The 20,878-nt window shown below is 44.0% G+C and overlaps 1 protein-coding gene across 3 annotated transcripts in view; it reads right to left on the bottom strand.

The window, feature by feature from the left end:
- The window catches only part of UCHL3 (ubiquitin C-terminal hydrolase L3), a 61,179-nt gene extending 40,442 nt beyond the window's left edge, over positions 1-20,737 (bottom strand). Inside the window, exons 1-3 of one of the 3 annotated variants that reach the window (XM_014610469.3) lie at positions 20,530-20,737; positions 20,368-20,406; positions 5,691-5,819 (exon numbers count right to left, since the gene is read on the bottom strand). In XM_014610469.3, the coding sequence (XP_014465955.1) occupies positions 5,691-5,819; positions 20,368-20,406; positions 20,530-20,571 (210 nt within the window). In that variant the 5' untranslated portion in view covers positions 20,572-20,737. Of the gene's footprint in view, positions 1-5,690; positions 5,820-13,360; positions 13,457-20,367; positions 20,488-20,529 lie in introns of those variants that run through there. The other 2 variants (XM_019488586.1, XM_006269300.4) reach the window with 2 other exon arrangements.
- Between the last annotated feature and the right edge of the window lie 141 nt (positions 20,738-20,878).

Here is a 20,878-nt window from a genome sequence, read left to right on the forward strand (position 1 = left end):
AGTCAAAACAGCAAACTTGAAAGCACCAGGCAGTGGTTTGGTCAATTCTAAAACATTCCATTCTCTTATCTCCCGGTGGAATGCTGTTCTCTTGAACTACAAAGCCCCCCTCTAACTTTTTCTTTAAGTAGCATAAAACAAAAGGCTGTAATAAATAAATGCTTCGAGATCTTAGCTAATAACCATGCCAAATAATACAGCTGCCTAAAAATTGGCACGGTAGGCATTTTAAGGATATCCCAAAGCTGTTAAATAAGATTAAAAGCTTCACTAAAATTGTTTTTAGTTTTAGAGGAACTGTGTCCTGGGCTAAGTGGCTGACCTAATCACATTTGTAATGACACACTGTGAATTTTACTGATTGCAAGCATCAGTTGAGATTAGGAGTGTTATAAAGAAAATCAACTAAGTTGTCAGGTGGGAGAAAATGCCTGCTCTATACGAGTCGTGTTGTTACAGCCATGTATCTCCAAAAAATATGCAAGAAGATAGATTTGTTTGGCAATATATTTTATTCGAACAATGATACAGCTGGAAGATGCCTCAGCCAAGCTTTCAGGTACAAAATTCCCATTCCTCAGTTGTGCCTGCTCTGTAATAAGCACCTACTGTAGCCATTCATCTGGTTTTAAAGAGGACAGCCCGGTTTTCTGCTGTTCTCTCCTCTGTCCTATTGATACAAAACCAGACACCTCTGTCAGACTGCTGGAAGTCTATGGAGGCAAACAGAGGACATAAAGGCATCCAGTTTCATATCAACAGGACAGAGTAGCAGAAAACTGGGCTGTCCTCTATAAAACCAGATGAATGGCCACCCTATGAAGATCCCAAACTTTCCAAAACAGAAGCAATAAAGTACTACTTGGGACAACAAGGGGACACGTTTATATTCATCACCAGAGGCTTACTCAAACATCAGCAAGAGACTGGCAACTGAACCATTTGGTACTTCCACGTGTCCAATTCTTGATGAAAAGAGAAAGGATCTGAGAGCAACAGGAAGGTTAAGGAAAAAGGAAAAACAGAGCAGCTCAAGAGAAAAAAAAAGTTTTGTATATGTTTCAGTGTGGATACAGATATGTGGGTTCTCTAGATACCCAGGTACTAGTTTTCTAAAACAATGAAAAATTAAAATGAAAAATATTTTCTAGAATGAAAACAACAACATCTAAAAGATAGCCTTCCTAGGACTTGTGTCCCAATGTAGTGGCTTGGCAAGTCTGTGGATAATCAAACTAGCTGTAAGCAGTGACTAATCCAAGGTAACTTATTTGAAAAGTACTTGACTAACTGATACATCATGACTGTGCTGTTATTTTTCTTGCACTCAACAAATCATACATCAGGGCAGTATACACTTGCATAGCATCCTCTGACCACCTTCATCACCTTACACCAGAGGACCCCGCCATGCATTCTCCACTTCTTTTGAATCCCTCTTTTTAAACTCACCTCGCATCTGTTCCATTTTGCATCCCATGCTAAACTCAGAATTTTGGCTGCTTGTAGACATTAAAAATCAAAACTAAACAAAAACGCACTTTACCGGAAGTAGCAGCACATTACTTCAACCAGGCTCCACAGCATCTGTATAGATCAGGTGTTTCAGTGGAGCTTTTTGGCACTCTTCCTCAAAGCTGATTCAATCAGCTATTAAATAAAAGCATCAAAAAAGCCCTGCAGAAGCACCCGATCTATACAGAGGTTGGATGAGCTGGGTCCATCTAACACGCTGCCCTTCTGGGCATGCACTGGGTTTGGTTTGGGGCAGGTGGAGTTTAAAATGTGATTTCTGTTTGTTTAACGTCTTCAAGCAGCCTAAGAGACATTTTCCATCTCAATGAGTAGTAAACGCAGTGTACCTTTATATTCATCAGTTCAACAAGTAGTAGTCTAGCCTCACTTCCACATTTTAGTTTAGAGAAGACCTTACTTAATCCTTGCTTTTTTGTGTGCGCTGTCCCTTATTTTGGGAAAGTGACCATGGCTGTTTTTCTAGCTGTAGTCTCTTTGAGACTCCAAATAAGCCAAATAATAGCCAAAGAACCTTTTGCAATACATTAATTTTAAAATGAGAAAGGTTCACTTGGAACAAAGACCCTTTGAATATCCAGTTTAGACCACTTCTTCATTCTATAAATATGTTAAGTATTACTGAAACATCCAAAATAAAACTAAGAAGAAAAAAACAGCACTGACAAAAGTACGTGGTTATGATCTCAGAGTTTTAAATAAATAATCCTGCTCATAATTTAAGTAATCTAAAAAGTATTTCTTAGAGTTCCTATCCAAACATCTTCCTCAAAGGGCAAAGCTTATCACTTTTTGATTGAAAGAGCAATGTTACAAAAATAAGTTCAGTCTCAAATTTTCCTGTCCTTTTTCTCCCTTATCTCCAGTTATTTAGAATGCCTGGACAAGAGAAGCTATACCTTATTGTGACAATAAGGAGTTGTCTATGTATAAAATTCTCATTAAAATTTTATTAAATGATTGCATCATTGAATGCCTCAGTGTGTAGCAAGTTGGCATGCAACCACAAGTTCCTGAAATATATACCATCCACTTAGGAGAAACTGCTGACTAAAGTCATTAGGATTAACATCTGGGCTCCAGAAAAAACAATGAGAAGCAGGGTGCCTGAGCTGAAAAAACAGTTTGACTAAGCTTATCGGATACGAGGAGAAAGAGAAAAATGGAAAAGTTACCAAAGAAGAGAATGAAGTTGGAAGAGCAGAGGGGTTTATAAAGGCTAAGCAAGCTGGGACAGGAAAAAAGCAGCAAAGCAACATGCTTTCATAAAAAGCAGACCTTTGTCAGAGAAGGAAAGAGACTGGCTGCAGAAGACAGCGATTTATGCAGCCAGAAGAGAAGGGCTACTGAGAAGGGGAAGACCCAGATCTCCTAGAAGACACTATCAATCTCCAAATAATGAAGACTTGCGTCAATCCAGACCAAGAGCAAAGGGTCCATCTAGCTCAGGGGTGGGCAGTTATTTTGGGCAGAGGGACGCTTACTGAGTTTTGGCAACCCATTGAGGGCCGCATGACACGCAGACCAGGGCAAATTAATATTTTCTAAATTTTTAGGGGCTCCGCGGGCCGGATACAATGACCTGGTGGGCCGCATCCGGCCCACAGGCTGCATTTTCCCCACCCCTGATCTAGCTGCATAAAAGGACCCAAATACAGAATCTGGAAAGTGTCCACTAGAGGGAGTTTTGACAGAGCTGAAATAGCAGAGAACAAGAAAAAGTTTTCCCTCCAATCTGAACACTTACAGCTCCATTAAAACATTATTGTCTATAATTCTATGGGAGGATTTTTATACAGCAGACATAAAGTAGCCACATCTCATGTAATCAAGATGTGCATACCTTTTTCTAAGCGCAAATATCTCCTCAAACATGCAGTTACATAATGTGCATGAAATATCTTGAATTCTACAGATTTAAGGATCTTTTAAAAGTTAATGTTGAATATTTCAAAATTGTCTAACATGCATGCTGAGTAGGGGTGCACTGGAAGAGATTTTGGGTGCCAATACCAATAGCTGATTTTTAAGGAGGCATATCAGCCAATACCGACTTGATTTCTGATACAGCTGCATGCAGCTGGTAAGTCTATTGTGGTGGATGGGGAGTGGGGAGCCACATGAAGGCCCCTGCGGTGAGGGAGGAAGTGAAGCCGGGCAGGGGTGGCTCCCACCACAGCATGGACAGCATGTTGGGGGACCGGGGGGGGGGGGGAGGGGGAAGCACATGTGCCCCTGGATCTGTGTGGGGTGGGGCAGGGTGGACTGCAGCTGCAGGCTGGTAACTTCCTGGCACATGGGGAGGAAGGGCTGGGCCATACTGCACTCAGGGTGGGTTGTAGTGGGGGGGGGGGGGGGGGGAGGACACACCAGCACACTAAATTTTACCATAGCCCCCTCCCAGTGCTGCCACCGCCTGCCCCAAGCGCAGCTTGGCTCAGTCCCTGCCTCACAACGCGCTGGGAAGAGCCCAGCACTGCCCCAGCCCAGCCCACCCTCTCCCTCCCTCACAGTTCCGGGAGCACGCGCCCCACCACGCCCTCCCAGGCTGCATGCAGGGATGGGAGCCACCCCACCCCCATGCTGCCCAGATAAGCCACGGCTCCATCCTGCACCCTGTTCCACCCAGGCAGCGCCTGTCCCAACCCCACTCGCTCTCTCACCACAGGAGGCTTTTACCTGCTCCCTATGCCCCTTCATTCCCCCCTCACCTTCCACAACAGACTTATCAGCTGCATCTACCTCTCCAAGCTGCCAGGCTGTTCCTCGTCACCTGCGTGCTGTGCTGCAGCTGCATGCATGCATGGGTATTTATCAGGCAAATCAGGCCAATTTCCGATACAATCAATTTGCTTTAAATTGGTGCCAATTCAATGTCGGACTGACGTATTGGTGCACCTCTAATGCTGAATAGCTAATATACAGACCTGCATACAAACTATTGGTGCTGAGAAAGATGTACCATTTAACTGGAGAAAGGGACCTAATTTTCTCCCCCCTAGCACAGTGGTTATCAACCTTTTTTGGAGTCAGGCATAGGTGGCGGAAGGCCAGGATAACGGGGCTTAGTTCCCGTAAGCTGGGCCAGCGACAGCAGCTCCAGCACCACCACTGCCCCAGTGCCGCACCCAGTGCCCCTGCCACGTGCTCCTCTGATGCCACACATACAGCACCAGTGCACCCTGGCCCTGGAACAGCCCTGCAGGAGGGAAGGGTGGGGTCAGGCAGGCACACCCCACATCTCCTAGACCCCCAACTAATATTTTCTAGTACCGCTTACGGAGTCAAGGCACGCCTACCCAGCTTTTTTGAATTTGGTGGCACTCTCATTAAGAAGCACTGTTCTGCCTGTCCTCCCCAAGCTCCTCTCAGAAACAGAGGTCCACCTGGCCCCACACACCTCTGCTCCCAAAAGATGCTATTTAGGGTTGGACCAGGAAAGGTTGTGGCATGAGACAACTCATTTGCCTTTAGGTTTTACTGGAGGACCCTTAAATGAGGCAAGAGAGCATGTGCCCCATAGCCCTTCCTGATCTGGCTCTGCATGAAGCAAGCAGGGCACTTCTACCTGGCTATGGCAGGGGCGCCCATGCCATAGCACTCCTAAGGGAGTCTCCACAGCATCCCAGTTGAGAGTCACTGCCCTAAAACCATTCAAGAAACCAACCTCTTTCAAAAAGAAAAGAAGGCTACATCGAAGCTAGTGGCCTCACTAGGAAAAGGATAAAGTTTGGTTTGCAGCCAAACCAAATATATTACAATACTGAATATTACAAATTAAAAAAAATGTGTCACCTGTGGCTACCTGGTAACTTCATACTTCCCACATCCCACCCTATATTTTTGTGCATTGCCTCAAGTGTAGCATGATAGTAACAACAACAGTTCTATTAATGTGACACTTAAAATCCTGTTCCCTACTAGTGAAAGATGTGAATCAGATTTCTTAAAATGCATATTTACAACAGTATTAACAAGCTTTTTTTCCTTTTTGAAAAAAAAGCATGAAACCTTTTTGCATAGCCCTAAACAAGTTTCAAGTCTCATTTTGCTTTAACTAAATTAATAAGGTTCAGAATTGTGGCTTTCACATTCGTTATGATAGGACACTGACTGATCCACTGACTTTGAATTACTGAATATCAATAAATATTTACCTTTTCTGTTATTGGGAAGAGAAGTAATACTGCACAGACCGGTCTTGGCACCATGCTAAGAAGTTCTGGCTCCATACCATACACGTCTACAAACTGCCAGTCAGGATGTATTCCTAACTGTTTGAGAAACTGAGAAAGAAAAAAATACATAGCATTAAGATGATTATGTTATAAATTAACCTTTTAGGCTCATTATATGTTATGTAGGAAATAAATATACTGTGATAGCAACTTTTGTTGTGTGCAGATCAAAGTAGGAGGGCAATAAAGGGAAGTAAATGTGTTTTGATTTTAATGAACAAACTGGGTAAGTACAATGCTAATGAAGATAAAATAAAAAGACCATAAACAACTGTAAATATATTTAAGCAGCTGCAGGAAGGGGGAAAAATGGAAATCTGTCTGTAGCTTGTCCAAGGTTTTCAAGTCAGCAATTTTGCAAGACGTGCTTTTGTGAAGGAAATCCCAAAAACTTAAGTTGTGCCCCTCCGAGGCACGAACACAGTTCTAACTGATTAAAATTATATGCATGCATGTACAAAATGCATTTGCCCCTGTCCAGTATTCCTCAGAAGTATACCATGTCCTATATTAAACACAGCCTCAGACTTAATTTGAGAAATGTATAATGCTCAGGACCCTGTTAACAGATTAAATCGAAGTTTGAGCATTTTACAGTGAGTATATCAGTGGTTCTCAACCTAATTAGACTGAGAAAATGCCAGCTCTTACCTTTCACTCAGTTGTATATGGAAAAATGGAACATTTCTTCCATTGCAAAGAACTCAGAAAGACCATAGCAGGTCAGAAAACTTTTGACACTATAGTTTCCCATTTCAAATCTCTGGGTGTATCTGCAGAATCACATGCAGGTATTTGCACACCTAACAGTGCTAATATTGAGTGGCACCCTGGTTGAGAATTACTGGAGTATACACCATGGATGTTCTTTGGCAAGAAGAGGGATGTTTAAGTGACATGGACTATATAGTTCTCAGCTGGTTTCTTTCAAGGTGTTTATTAGATTCTAGATAACTGTTATGTTGCTGTTGCTGTAACAACCTTCCCTATGTTACACCAAAAAAAGGGGGTTTGGATCATCCATTACTATCATCAAGCCACTAAAGAGAGAGGATGGCACACTGTAATCCTCTTTGACAGGGATTCTGACTCTCCAGTTGAAAATCCATGTTCTAAGATGACTCTTTCTGAATAATAATGTTTTTCTCATTGAAGTTGATCTTCATTTACACAGCCATCTGTTCCTCTGCTTCAATGGTGGAGTTAAAAGCTGCACTCTTTAAAAGATTTTTGAAGCATCTTCATTTTCACTGCACTTGACTAAAGTCACCATCAGAAATGCTCCTGCAAATTTGATCGAGTCAGTTCAGAGATTACAGATACAAAGACATATTGATGCTGTTCTTCCACAGATTCTAAGAATAGCATATCACAATTAGTTTATATCCTATCATAAATATTTTACATCATATTTGGGACCACATTTTCTATGGTCTAAAAGTAGTTTATGTTAGCAAACATAGGATTTGACAACTTTATGGGTTTTCCATGTAGGTTACTCATTTCATACCTTCCTACTATGTTCAGAAAACCCCTAGCCTACGAATCCCATCCAGCTGAATGGGATTCATATAAGACAAGGAATGATGAAGAATAGCTAATAAGCTACTGCACATACTACTCCCCCACCCTCCCTCACCAAATGCAAAACAGCTAGTACTCCTCCTCCTTCCCCAGCTGAAAAAGCTGTGAATTCGCCTATGGGAAAAAAAAGCTCCAAAGCAAAAGCTACAGAACTCAAGTGTGATAAGGCACACAGTACTGCTACCTAAAAGAAAGAGATTAACTCCCTAGCATCCCCCTCTCCAAACACAGGCATTTTTCAAGAGCTTCTTCTTGAAAGTTAGAGCACTTGTTTCTTTAGGGCAGAAGTATTTGGTAATGACATGAGCTAGTGAACAAAGTGGGGGAAAAGAAGAGAAACACTCTGGAAGGCAATACTTACCCATTTCTACCTTCCTATCACCCTCTCCCTAGTTGTTATATTAATGCAAATTTACTTCAGAGGCATGTAACCTTACGCAGCTGTATTCCAATCTGCGACCTCAAGGAGGTTGTCTGGTGTGTCTACAAACAGTACCATTATATAGAAAATTAAGTAGACTATCCATTCAAATACTGATTTAAAACTAACAATGGGAAAGAGGCAGAATAGAAGTCTTTCAGCACAGGAAAACAAAAGGCCAGTCTTGTCAGTCTTTAAGGATACAAAATGAAACAGTTTCTACAAAAGGACATGGAGGAATGAAATAGACTGTATTGTGAGAAGTGAGGAAAAATTACACTGGTGAGGCTTTACAAGTGTTCTTCACAGGAACACTAGGTAACAACCAAGTAGTAGTTTAATTAGTAAAGTGACAAACTATAATTTACAGCTATGGTTTTGGAAAACTTGCAGAGTCTTTTTAAACATTTTCTGCACCTGTGCCACCTTATAGTACAACATGCAAAATCAAGCATAATTGAGGATGGCCAGATTCAGAGATTGAAGGGAGGTATAAGAACTGAAGAAAAAATAAATTTAAGTACAAAATGCTGACTTTGTGAACTGAATTCTTAATGTATATACCCACAAAGACATTTGGAGAAATAAGCAGATGCAGCTGACAAAGTTAACTTATCTCTTGGAGCTTTGAAAGTTTGATCCTAGAGTATCCTAATATAGTTGCTTCCTTCCCAAAAAGTCCATTTTTTAAAACTTTCATCCACTCACAATATCTATCAATATGTATTATCTCATCACCACAAATCTGGAGGAGAAAAAAAAATACTTTCAGATATTCATAAAGGCAAAAATGTGGTGCTCAAGAATACTAAGCTTTACTCAGGACAAGTCCCTCTAGTCACTGGAGTAAGATTTTGTTCAATTTGTTCTCCGTTTGTTTGAAATAATAGATAATGTTATTCTAAAACAAGAAGTATTTATGGCAGAAGATACTGACAATGCCATAAATTAAGCCTTTTGTTCTACATCGCCCTTTAAATTTCACTCAGACCAGTACTAAGACCTTAACATTAACTTTTAGTAAAATGGGATTATAAAAAAGGCAAATGTAAAGTTCCGGTGGCCTATACACAAAGGAAAAGCTACAGAATTTTACCTCATGTCTCTAACCCTTCATATTCTTCACTTAGTGACCTGAACAAATACATTCTGTATTAATACAGAAGAGTTTCTGTGCTCTTATGAAGCTGATGAGCAGTAAAAAAAGGAGACTGGTAAGTTTTCTCTGACATCACTCAGAATTCCCTGGACAGCAGGAAAACTAAGAGAAGCCCATTTTTGTATTTGGGAACACTAGACCATTAATAGTAATACACATGGGAGGTAACTGCTTGGAAGAAACCCAAGTCAGACAGAAGTACGAGTAGAAGCCTAGGGAAATACCATCTCTTTCACCCAAGGTCCATACCAGTGCAAAAACCAAAGAGGCAAGAGTAAAAGAGGAACCAATTTAACAGCAAAGGAGAAGGTTTTATTATTTCCATTATCTTAATACCAAGGACTCTTATTAAAGGACCAGGATCTCATGCCATTTGGCACAGTGTAGACACAGAACAGCTTGATCTCTAGCTCAAACAACTTAGCACCTAGTAGAAGATGCGAGATGGAAGTACCAGGAAACAAAGAAACAATACAGGCAATATTGTCATGACAGGCAGTGGTCATAGCACACCAGCAGCTTAAGGGTTTTTTTGGCATCAAATATACAAGGACAAAATAGAACTTTGAGATGAGGTAGCTTTATGGACGTTAAGCGAGAACACTTACCAACCAGGAAGACATGACAAAGATGCTTCTTAGAAAATTAAGTAAGTGGCAGAAGGAGACTAGCATCTTGGTCAACTTACTTTATAATAAGTGAGAGATGACAGCCACAAAAGCCTTGAAAATGGAGACAAGTGGTTTATTACTAATGTGATACAGAAGAGGAAGCCAGGGGAGAAACTCAAAAGAAATTAACATGATCAAAACCACAGGCTAAAAGTGATCTTCACAGAAGTATCTGAATAGATACAAGCAGAAAAAGATTACACGCATCATGGTCACATACAGACATTTAATTTCTACTGACAGAGTTGCTATTTTCCACTAGAAACCATGATTGTACAGACTTTCAAGATTTTTCTCCCAGAGTAAAAATAGCTGCTCCAGAAAAAAAAACAAAAACCAAGAGACATAGACATTAGGGCTGGAAGGGACCTCGGAAGATCATTGAGTCTAGTCCCCTGCCCCAGGGGCAGGAAGTCAGCTGGCATCACAGGATCCCAAGAATAACCAAGGTTAACTTATTCCTGGGAAGGTTTCTCCCACAAAAATTGAGCCTTCTGAGAAAAGCTGCAGCACAATCCTTCTATGTGCCAGCATGCTTTGATTTCGGTTTGCTTCACCCCCTCCCTGGGGAGACAGTATTCTTTCATCTGAGCAGGGAGCAGAACATGTCCCCCTGAATGCTTCAATCCCCATGCTGTGCTCCAGGTCTAAAATGAGATGCAGGTTGAATCAAATAATCAAGGTTGTCCTGTGCACTCTGTTGTCATGTGCTTTCAGGCAGACTGAGGAGCCTGCAGAGCACACTGAGATGTGTACACAGGAGCCCCCTGATTACAGTGTCAGAGCAGCAGTCTCTCGTGGAACATCTGAACAATGCTCTCCAGGTAAGTTTTCCAGGAAAACAAACCCAGAATTGATCCAGAGATCATTTGAACATGTGTATGGCAGGCATACTCAAGACTTTTAGCTATGCATACAGAAGGTCCCATATCTTACATGTTATGGAGGAGCAAGAGAAATCGAGAGAAGAGTTTTTATGCAATCAAGAGTGGTAACAATTTTGACTCAGTAGCCTGGTAAATTGTCTGAACACTGCATTCAAATTACAGCTGAGGGAATAGGCATGTTTTATGGGGTTCTTTATTGGCAAATCTCAGATACCAATCAAAGATAGCAGCTTGAGGTGTGGTCAGTTATCCACTAAGAACTGAACTGGAACAAACCACATGCACATAAACCAAGCCATTAATTTTAGTGGAAAGTCACAGTGTAGGAAGCCAAAGAGGCCGTTACCAGGTGGCAAAGGGGGGAATTAAGGACTCACCTGACTGGCAGCAGGCTGAGCTGGAGCTTTACAGCCACCTGAGCTGGCCAGGGAGTCCACCCCTAGGAGCCATGAAGTAAGAAACTCCTGGTAGTAAAGCACCAGGGCTCCTGAGTTCAGGAAGAAAGCCACTCTGCAACACAGGGAACAGAGGAAGGTGTACCTGGGGCATAGCAGGGCTTGATTATACTGGCAGGCAGCCCTGGTTTACATTAAGCCTTAGAGGAGGCTTGAGTACCTGTCAGAGGGCAGGTGGTCGCTATTAAGTTATAGGAGCAATTTAGCCTGGAGCACTGCAAGGGCAAGTAAGGCTCACCTAGAGAGAGCCAGCAGCCCAGAAGGGGCTGAATGGGATCAGCAGGATCCAGCCAATGAGTGGCTGAGAGTTGTATAGTGGGACAAGCAGGGTCCCGAGGACCAAAGAGGGGCCAAGAAAGGGGGCCAAATGAGGGACCAGGTCTCACAGCCGAAAGGGAAGTCAATCAAGGGGTCAAGGAGTCCAGCAGCCTAGGGAGGGGCTGAGTAAGGGACTGAGGGGCCTGGAGACATGGGGCTGTGCAGGAGGAGGGTTGCATGAGTGTAAGCATATGACAACGAGAATGTCCATGAGAATGCCACCTGCAAGGCTTGGGGCATGGTGTAGAGGATGTACACAGCCACGCAATTAGCCTTTAGGGCTACAGGTGCCTTGCAGAGACATGGTCAAGTTGACAGAGCCTGTTTGAGCCTGAAGGAATAGTTGATATTTGCAGGGGTGCAGGGGAACCCCATTGGAGATTTGGTAGGACTGAGGCTCACTAAGGCTCACGGGCAGCCTATTTTATTCAACCTTTAACAAGATCAAGGTGTGGGGGATGAGCAAATTGAGAGAGGGCAATACTAGAGTCAGAGCTGAGCAAGGGGCATCACGTCCACCCCCTGGGTCTCAGACCTGCTACACACAGTAAGCAACATATGCTTTTATGTTATAAACTTTTAGAGTAGAGACTGCTGCTTTTTGGTAAAATGATGCAGCATATTGGTATTCCAAGAATACTCAAGCAATTTGGCTCTACAATTCCATACTGAAAAGCATCAAGTACTCCTCTGTACATTTGGCAGGCTGACTCAATTGCCTGTAAGTGGTTGCTTTACTTTCCTATTTAATAAACATGCAATTTTCCTTCATCAGCTTCTTCTAGAACAGGCACAAGTAGCCAATTCAGTCTTCAGAAGTCATTGCTCTTAGCACATTAATACATGTATTTAAAAATAATCCAGATGAAGTAAAAGGTAAGCACTCATTTTAAGATACAAGTGTTTCTTCAAACTTCGGGAACATCCAAGTAAAATTAACAATTCATATTTGGGATTAATGCCTATTGGTGAAGCTGCCCAGCCTCCTTTGAAAAAACAAACAAACAAACAAACATCACAAGAGTAGATACTTGGCTAAAGCCTTATTTAAAAAAAAACAAACTAGTAATTTTTGTTTTGAAGTCCAGATGGAGATTCCCTAAAAGCTTTCTAATATTGGGCACTACAATCATTAAATCTAAGTTTTACTAAGGTCAACTGCAACTCAGCCACTACAGTAGCATTATAACTCCATATTACTCCAGCAGCATTAAAGCACAATCTAGTTTTGTGCCCTTGCTTATACTAACTTTCCCACTGTAAGTACCACTGGTTCAACTCCACCGATCATGCAAGCAATGACAGTAGGCAAAGCACCAACATTAACCACTCTGGGCATATCTACACATGCAATAAACTCCAGTGCATATCACACCAGAGTTCATTGCTCTTGGGTGCTGTGTTTGCACATGCACCCAGGATTGCAACACACTGAGCTGGGTTGGAGTAGCCCTAGCTGGCATGGAACCCAGGGGGTCAGCCTGCCAACCAGGGGCTGCTCCAACCTGGCTCAGTGTGCTGCAGAGGGGCTGGCTAGGGCACGAAGGTGCTCTAGTGTGGGGCTAGTCAGCAGACAACCCCCACACTGAAGGCTTCAGCCAGCCCCATCACCATCTACAAATGTGTTGCTGTGCACTAAAGAACATTGCCATAGAAAAGTATGTGTGTTTACAAGTACTAACTTATGGCGGAGTTAATTCGTTTCCTGCGGTCTAACAGGGCCAGATGTGTAGACCCCAAGACTTTACTGCGGAGCTAAGTAGGCAGCTCTGCAGTAAAAGTCTCATGTAGATGTGTCCCATCACCAAAATCGTCTGAGTTCCCCAGATTAGCACTCCCCATCAATTATGATATTATGTATTATGCTTCTTCACCAACCACATCATTTTAAGTCAACCATAAAAAGTCAGCAAGGCCCATAGTCTGGAGTGTTTTTTATCTCTTTTAAAGAATTCAGAATAATCAGAGCATTTGATAATTTAACACACAACATTTCAGAGAGAATTCATAAGAATATTCATTAGGAGCATACTCCATCTACTATTTAAAGAATGTTAAAATGTGCAATAGAGAAGAACTGAGAAAATTACCAACCTCCCACTTGCATCAGCAATTGAAAAGTTTCATAACAGAATACTTCCACTTCCAGTTGTACCAGCTACACCACTGTCAGAAACAGCATTACTAGCTCTAAAAAAAAAAAAAAGTTAGGAGCTCTTTGTTTCTTCATGAAGAGCTACTTCTGGAATCTGTCAAACATTCAAAACTAACAGTGAGCATGCAGAGGCAAGCTACATCAGATCAGATCCCAGTCTTCTTTCCACCTGTTTTGTGAAACAAAGCAAAGCATGTGGAAATCTGTCTTCAGCAACTAACTGAAAATGATTACTTCATACTGTGGGAATTTAAGGAACACAAGGACAGCAGATTAGCTCCTTACCTTTCTCCCATCCCAATGTAGTGGGTTGGAGAGCTGCAAGATCTACCTAATCTCTAGATAGTTTCAGCAACTTTTTCAGTGAACACAATTTACAGCAGCCCTGAGGCTGTTCTATTCTGAATCTTGGGATCATCACTGTGGCTCTGAGACTAAGGTTATAGCATTAAGTTTATATATAGTTATTTCTTACCATCTTTCCTCAATGATCTAGGCCAGGGGTTTCACACACACAATCCAAAGAACTGCAATCTCGCACACAAGGCTCCTGAAGGGCCTGGGAATTTGGGATGGACCCCCCCACTGAATTCCAGAGGACAGAGCCCCATTGAGGATATGCTGGTGGCAACAAGAGCTAATGACAGCTGTGTTAACTCCCATGGCTCCCTGACATTGCTCACCCCAGTGCCAGAGGCAAATCAAGATCTGGCCTGTGAGGATTCCCAAGCTCCCAGATCTGACCAGACTCTTTGTAAGTTGTTTCAATGACTCTCTAAACATCACTGTTAAAAACATGCCATAGTTAAATATACTATATTTTCAGACTGGATCTAGTGTCCTTCAACTTGGTACCAATGGAACATGTTCCATCTTTGCTAGATGTGAAGTACTTAAGAATTTAGTGCCTTCAAGTATCAAGATCTAGAAGTAGACAAAATAAAAAGTAGTCATCAATGGACTCCATATTTATGCTCCCTCTTGATCACCCTTTCCAGCCCTATCAACCTTGCGTTCTTAGCTGATCAAGGCACAGCTTCAATTTTGCCTACACACAAAGGTGTTGGCTAAGGTACTCTCTAGGGAAGGGGGGAGACGTAAGTTAGACCTTTGGCTAATGTTACCACTCTGCTTTTATAAAATGTGGTCACTAATACTTCCTCCTCTGGTTCACATCATTTGATGCAAAAGTGGTCAATCTTTTATACACAGGGGAATAACCTAGGTTCTTATATGTACAAGGGAGCTTGGGACTCTGACACCCAGTCTCTCACAGCTGCCTCACTTAGGGCTACCTGAGGCTGAAGACAGGTAGGATTTCAGATAAACCCCCTCTGGCATTTTCCCATTGGATAGCATACCATCCAAATCAATCTGCTGGCTGTTGTGAAACTCTGCATTTTATAGGGAAGTCAGACACTTATCTTTGGATTATGAATTCATCCTCAGTGTCAAGGTCTTAAAAGTAGGCATGGTAATGATAAATCTTATCATACCAAAGTTTCTTTGGGGCAGCACCTTTTATTCCTTACATTTTCCAGCTGTGAATGTGGAACAAGCCATATTTTCCCATTTTAAATGTATGTTCCAAAGATAAATGTATGTAAGATTTGAAGAAGGTTTTTCAGCATTTCCTAAGATCTTCAGAAGCTGGGTATACCAAGTCTCCTCTGGAAGCCCATTCTATTGCTGGATCCTTTTGACCAAAAATGCTTTGTACCCAACTCTTTGGCTGTCATAAGAATTCAGAGATTGAAACTTGGTCCTTTAAAACAGATGGCGCTTCACCCATTAGTTGTTTTGAAAATCAGAACCAAAAACCTCAAACCTGCGCTAGAAAGGGATCAAAAGAAAGTGATCACATGCAGATGAATGTCTGAAACTAAGCAGATGCAGTCTGTACTGGGTGGAATTTATACATAACCTGCACATTCACCTTCAGATACACTGAATTAAAGTAGTGTAGCCTCAATGTATCCAAAAGAAACGGGCAGTTTCACCTGCTGCTTTCTGGCAAAGAAAGCACTCTTAAGTATTGAGACTATCCTGTTCCTCATTAACCTTGGAGGACCAAAACAAGAACTTCATGCCACAGTGATGAATGGGGCCATAAGCCTTAGAGTGGCAGCATCTCATGTAATTCTTCAGAATAAAGAACATCATCTGAACCTTTCTAATCAATATAATCTGAACCTTGTGTGGCCTCAACTAGAATCTGCTGCTCTTCATGAAGAAAAAAAAAATTCTTGTAAACATTAACTTCTTAGTAGTGGCAGTGACTGCATCACTAAAAAATCAGACACACAGATAAGTGTCATTAGAATACTATTTATAATTAAGTACAAAGCACCTTGCTGGAACATGTGGAACTACAGTAGCATTGGGCAATCTAGTCTTGTGACATCATGTAAGTGGGTTAGCAGTATTTTATAATCCACTGCATCAGAGACTTCTGATATGTCCAGCACCATAAGCCCTGTGACAAGCCATGCTGAATCATCTCTGTGAAGTATAACACTGAAGATATCAAGTGACTCATTTCTATTTCAGAAAGCTTCAAAATAAAAAAAAACAATTTCTTACCATCTGCTCTCTTGTGTTAAGTCAACTCTGTGAGTGCAAAGAACAAGATTACAAATAGGATGTGGAACAGGAAGGTCCTAACACTACTAAGTAGCTGTACTACTTTCTCCATCCCAGCCTAAAGATCGCACAGAAACCTGCTCATAGGGAGAAAGTCTGAAATTATTGTGTGTAAATGCTATAAGCCAAAATCCCAGTCTACAACCATGATATTTTCTGCATTTTCAGAACAAATGATGCATGCAAAAGCTCGTCTGTGTCTAGTACTGTATCCAGTTTGGGGCCTCCACTATAGAAAAGATGTGGAAAAGTTGGAGAGATTCCGGTGGAAGGCAATGAAAATGGTTAGGGAGCTGCAGCACATGACTTCTGAGGAGAGGCTGAGGGAACTGGGCTCATTTAGTCTGTAGAAGGGAAGACTGAGAGAGGATTTGACAGCAGCCTTCAAGCACCTGAAGGAGGGCTCCAAAGAGGATGGAGCTAGACTGTTCTCAGTGGTGGCAGACAACAGAACAAGGAGCAATCGTCTCAAGTTGAAGCAAGGGAGGTCTAGGTTGGATATCAGGGAAAATTCTCACAAGGAGGGTGGTAAAGCACTGGAACAGGTTACCTAGAGAGGTGGTGGAATCTCCATGCTTGGAGGTTTTTAAGTTCTGGCTTGACATAGGCCTGGCTGGAATGATCTAGTTGGGGATGGTCCTGCTTTGAGCAGGGGGTTGGACTAGATGACCTCCCGAGGTCCCTTCCAACCCCAATTTTCCATGATTCTGACATGTTCTGTAACATTTTCTGAAAGCGTTTGAATTTACATCACAGAATACAGGCTTGTGTTTCAGATTTATAATCACTTCAAGAAACATTTTAAAATAAACTTTAAGAAAAAATCCTTTTCAAGTAAAAAGTACATATGCTTGTAGATTAGACCTACCCTGCTTATAACAAACAAAAATCCCATAACTGAGTTTAGAACAAAACTATATAGCTTAGCCATTTTCAACTCAAGTTGAATCTCCTCAAAGGAAGCTCAAGTTCAGAGCTATTCCCATTGCTTCCATGAAAGATGTTTTACAGAGAAACAATTAAATTTTACTCCCCCCACCAAGTAAGCAAAAAAACAACACAACCTAGCGTAGTTCTGATATTTAGAAAAGGAAATCAGCTTTCCCTCAGTTTTATTTAATGGTTAATTAAAGCTCATTGGGGGCATCTACATAGGTGCTTTACTTCAGAGTTTACCAATTAGCTCTTCAGTAAAGCGTTACTGTTCACACATGTGACACAATGCATGTAAAAATGGTGAACAGGGCTGACTGGGTCACGAAGGTGCTACAGCATGGGTGCTGCTTGCTAGCTAACCCTGCACTATAGCACCCTCGTACCCCAGCCAGCTGCAGCACACTGAGCCAGAGCAGAGCAGCCCTGGGATGACAGGCTAACCCCCTGGACCTCCTACCAGCTGGGGCAGAGCTACCCCAGCTTAACATGTTGAGGTCCTGGGTTACATGTAAACACCGTGCCAAGGAGCAATAAACTCTGGTGCAAACTGTACCAGAATTTATTCAGGCACACTAAGGACATTTACACACATTTTTTTTCCTGTGATATGCTGGAAATCCACTGCTTCAGAGCAGACTTGATTAACAGAGTCTGCTCTGCACACAAGCAGAGGCAAACCGCACTGTGCTGCATGCAGTTGTATAAGCAGCGAAATGTACATCATCACGCAGAAGATTGCCGGCGGTGAGCTTTTGAACTAAAGCACCCTGCCGTCATCTTCTCAGAGCTGATGCGCATTTCACCACTTATACAAATGTGTGCGTTGCAGCACCAGGCACTTTTACGTATAAAAATGCCCTAACTGCCTGTGAAGATGTGCCCAATTATACCATAAGTTACTCCTTGGTTGGTTTTTTTGGTTGCTTAAACTTAATTCAAGAACTAAAGAAAATCAGGGAACCTGACATTTCTATTGCTTTCTCTTTGTCCATCTTTTTTCCTAAATCAAATTTAGCCCCACCTTAAAATCAGAATCCTTTTCCAGCACAGATTTCTAGTTTAGATTACAATACTTTAAAAGATCCCAGGACAAGAAAAGAACAGCAGAGAACATACAGTGCACCTGCAGGCATTTCAACTGAAAAACTATTTTTAACTAGGCTCTTGCACTTCATAGATTTCATAGATGTTAGGGCTGGAAGAGACCTCGGAAGATCATCAACTGTTTGCAACTGGAAGTGTTTGCATGAGAACTGCTGCATTATTCAAATAAGCAAAACCAAAAGCTGAGAAAATGATCTAGTAATTAATTACCTTCCCTGTCCTACATACTCTGAAGAATTCACCTCATGACTGATTACCATTGTCTCATATACACACATCCCGTAAAACAATACACACCTTGATTTTGAAAGGCGAAATAAAAAAGTACCAAAGTTATCACTGCATACAGCCTGTTGGATATTGTAGTAACATAGCTTCCCCTTCTCCCTGATGACTGTCACATCACACCCCTTTTTGCATAGAGCAGGGACTGACCTACTCTTCAGCTGATTCACTTTCCCTTTCCTACTTAGCCAAAGCCATTAAGTGATTCATTAAGTCAACCGACTCCATCAGCTGCCTGAACAGTAATACTACTGCTGCTGCACTGGAGCAGGAATCAAAGCAGAAAATCAGCTTCCCTGCTTAATAATACCCCAGTTTGGGGGCTGGTTTTGAGGAGGGGTGCATGTTTTATGTGAGACTATAGGGTAATCTCTGAACCAGACCCCCATGCAAAGGAGGAAAGCCTGTTAAGAGTTCCAACACGATCATCTTGAAGGCAGACAAAATATTTCACAGAATAATTTAGTTTTAACAATCCACTAGTTTTTAAAAAAGTGATCCTCAGGGGTGGACCCAGAAAGGATGCAATGATGTGGCTGCACCCTCAACTCCCTTTATGGGGCACAAAGCGGGAGCTTCCAAGGACTTTTCTAAAGCCCTGAAGCAGGTGAAAATCCCTTGCCCCTTTCCCTTGCCTATCCCTGCCCCATCCCCACCCATCACTTGTCACTCCTGCTCTCCCTCCTCCCAGGGGCAGGAGAAGCTCCAGAGCTGCTTTTGCCCTTCCCAGCCAGCTTGGGCAGGGGGTAGGCTCAATTGGGGCTAGGGACAGAGGCAACAGCATAGTGGGAGAGTAGTTTCCCCCTCCCTGCCTGGTCCCCCGGCGGGGAAAGCAGGCACAGGAAGGAGGAATCCCTTGCCCATTCCCACTGCCACTCCCCATCCCCAGCTCCTACATAGCCTGGCTGGGGTGGGGCACAAGCAGCTCTGGAATATCACCACCCCTGGACAGCAGGGAAGGCAGCAGGGTGGGAATGGGATAGGTCTCTAAGCACCAAGGGGAAGGGAAGGGAGATTTTCACCTGCTTTAGGGACATAAAATGCTTCCCAAGGCTCCTGGGGCACCTGCAGCGGTGACGGGGGTGCAGGAGGGGCAAGGAGGCTGGGAGCAGGTAGTGGTGGCTACAGCTACCCCTGCAGTGAATTTGGAGCAGGACTATACACCTGAGCCATCTAAATCACATCAAACCTCCTCAAAGGCAGCTTAAGTCCCCAGCCAAGCCACCCTCTACATTCCGTAAGCTAAACTCTATTTATCCAATGACTACCAACCCTGACACAACCCATAGGTAGCACCCTATCCTGCCACAGGTAAAGCCCAGGAACCACAACAGTCAGCATCCAGCTTCTGTGAAGCACTGTCTATATTCACACTGGAGGCTTTGGGCAGCGGGCCACGCTGCCGGCTGAAGAGGAAAGCAGAAACCCCCTAAGTCTGTACCAATCTGGCAATGGGGCAAAACTCCTTCTTGACCCCGCAGAGGGCGAATGATGCAACCCTGAGCAGAGGGGCAAGCCCCAATAACCAGGGATCTCCAGCTTTAAGTCTTAGTAGGAGCTCTGGCCCAGCCTTGGCTGCAGCCAACCACCAACACCTCTGAGGGAGGCTTAAAAGCACCCTGCCATGGAGCAGAAAGTGGGGCCACAACCAGCAGAGCTGCTTTTGCCCATCCCAGCCAGCCTGGGCAGAGCTGGACTCACCTGGGGCAGCAGCCCAGCAAGACAGTAGCTTCCCCCACCCTGCCCAGCCCCCGGGGGGAAGCAACCCCCTTGCCCACTGCCACTCCCTGCCGCAGCCGGACTGGGTGGGCAACAGCAGGGCCCAGAAACGTGGGAGTGCTCGGAGCAGACGCAGCAACAGCTGAAGACGAGCCGCACCCGCCCAGGCTCCAGCACAGCCCGGCGGCGCTGGGGGGCTGCCGGGCCCGACCTGCGTCCCGCGCTCCGGCCCGAGAAGCTCCCGGCGGCGCCCCGATACCTGCAGCAGCGGGCGGGGGGTCCTCACCTGGTTGGTGACCTGCAAGAGACACAGAGCGACACCGTCTCAGCCTCAGCCTCAGCCATCGCCCCCCTCTCCTCCCCGGGGTCTCCCGCGACGTCACCGCCCCCCTCCCAGCGCGCGGCCCCGGTGGTGACGCACGTCGGGGTTGGCTTCCAGCGGTAGCCACCGGTGCGGCTCCATGCTGTGCTCGCTGCTGCGCACGGCCACTGCGCGCCGCCCCGCGATCCGGGACCGCACCACGGTGTGCGGGGGGGGAGGGGCGGGAATTCCCTGTTCCCAACCACCTCCAGCCTTCACCCCACCCTCTCCGGAGCCGCGGGTGGGGACTTTGTTTTGGTGGGTGCGGGACCAGCCTTGGGCAGGTGGGTTGGGGGTGGGAGCGCGGCGGCTCCCCGCCCCCCATTCCACAGCACATGGACTCTCCCAGGGGGCAGGGGGCGGGGCGACAGCCGGACTGCCCCTCCCCCCGCCGCTGCGGCCGCCTCGC

This window comes from Alligator mississippiensis, chromosome 1, assembly GCF_030867095.1.
Source record: "Alligator mississippiensis isolate rAllMis1 chromosome 1, rAllMis1, whole genome shotgun sequence".
NCBI lineage: Eukaryota > Metazoa > Chordata > Crocodylia > Alligatoridae > Alligator > Alligator mississippiensis.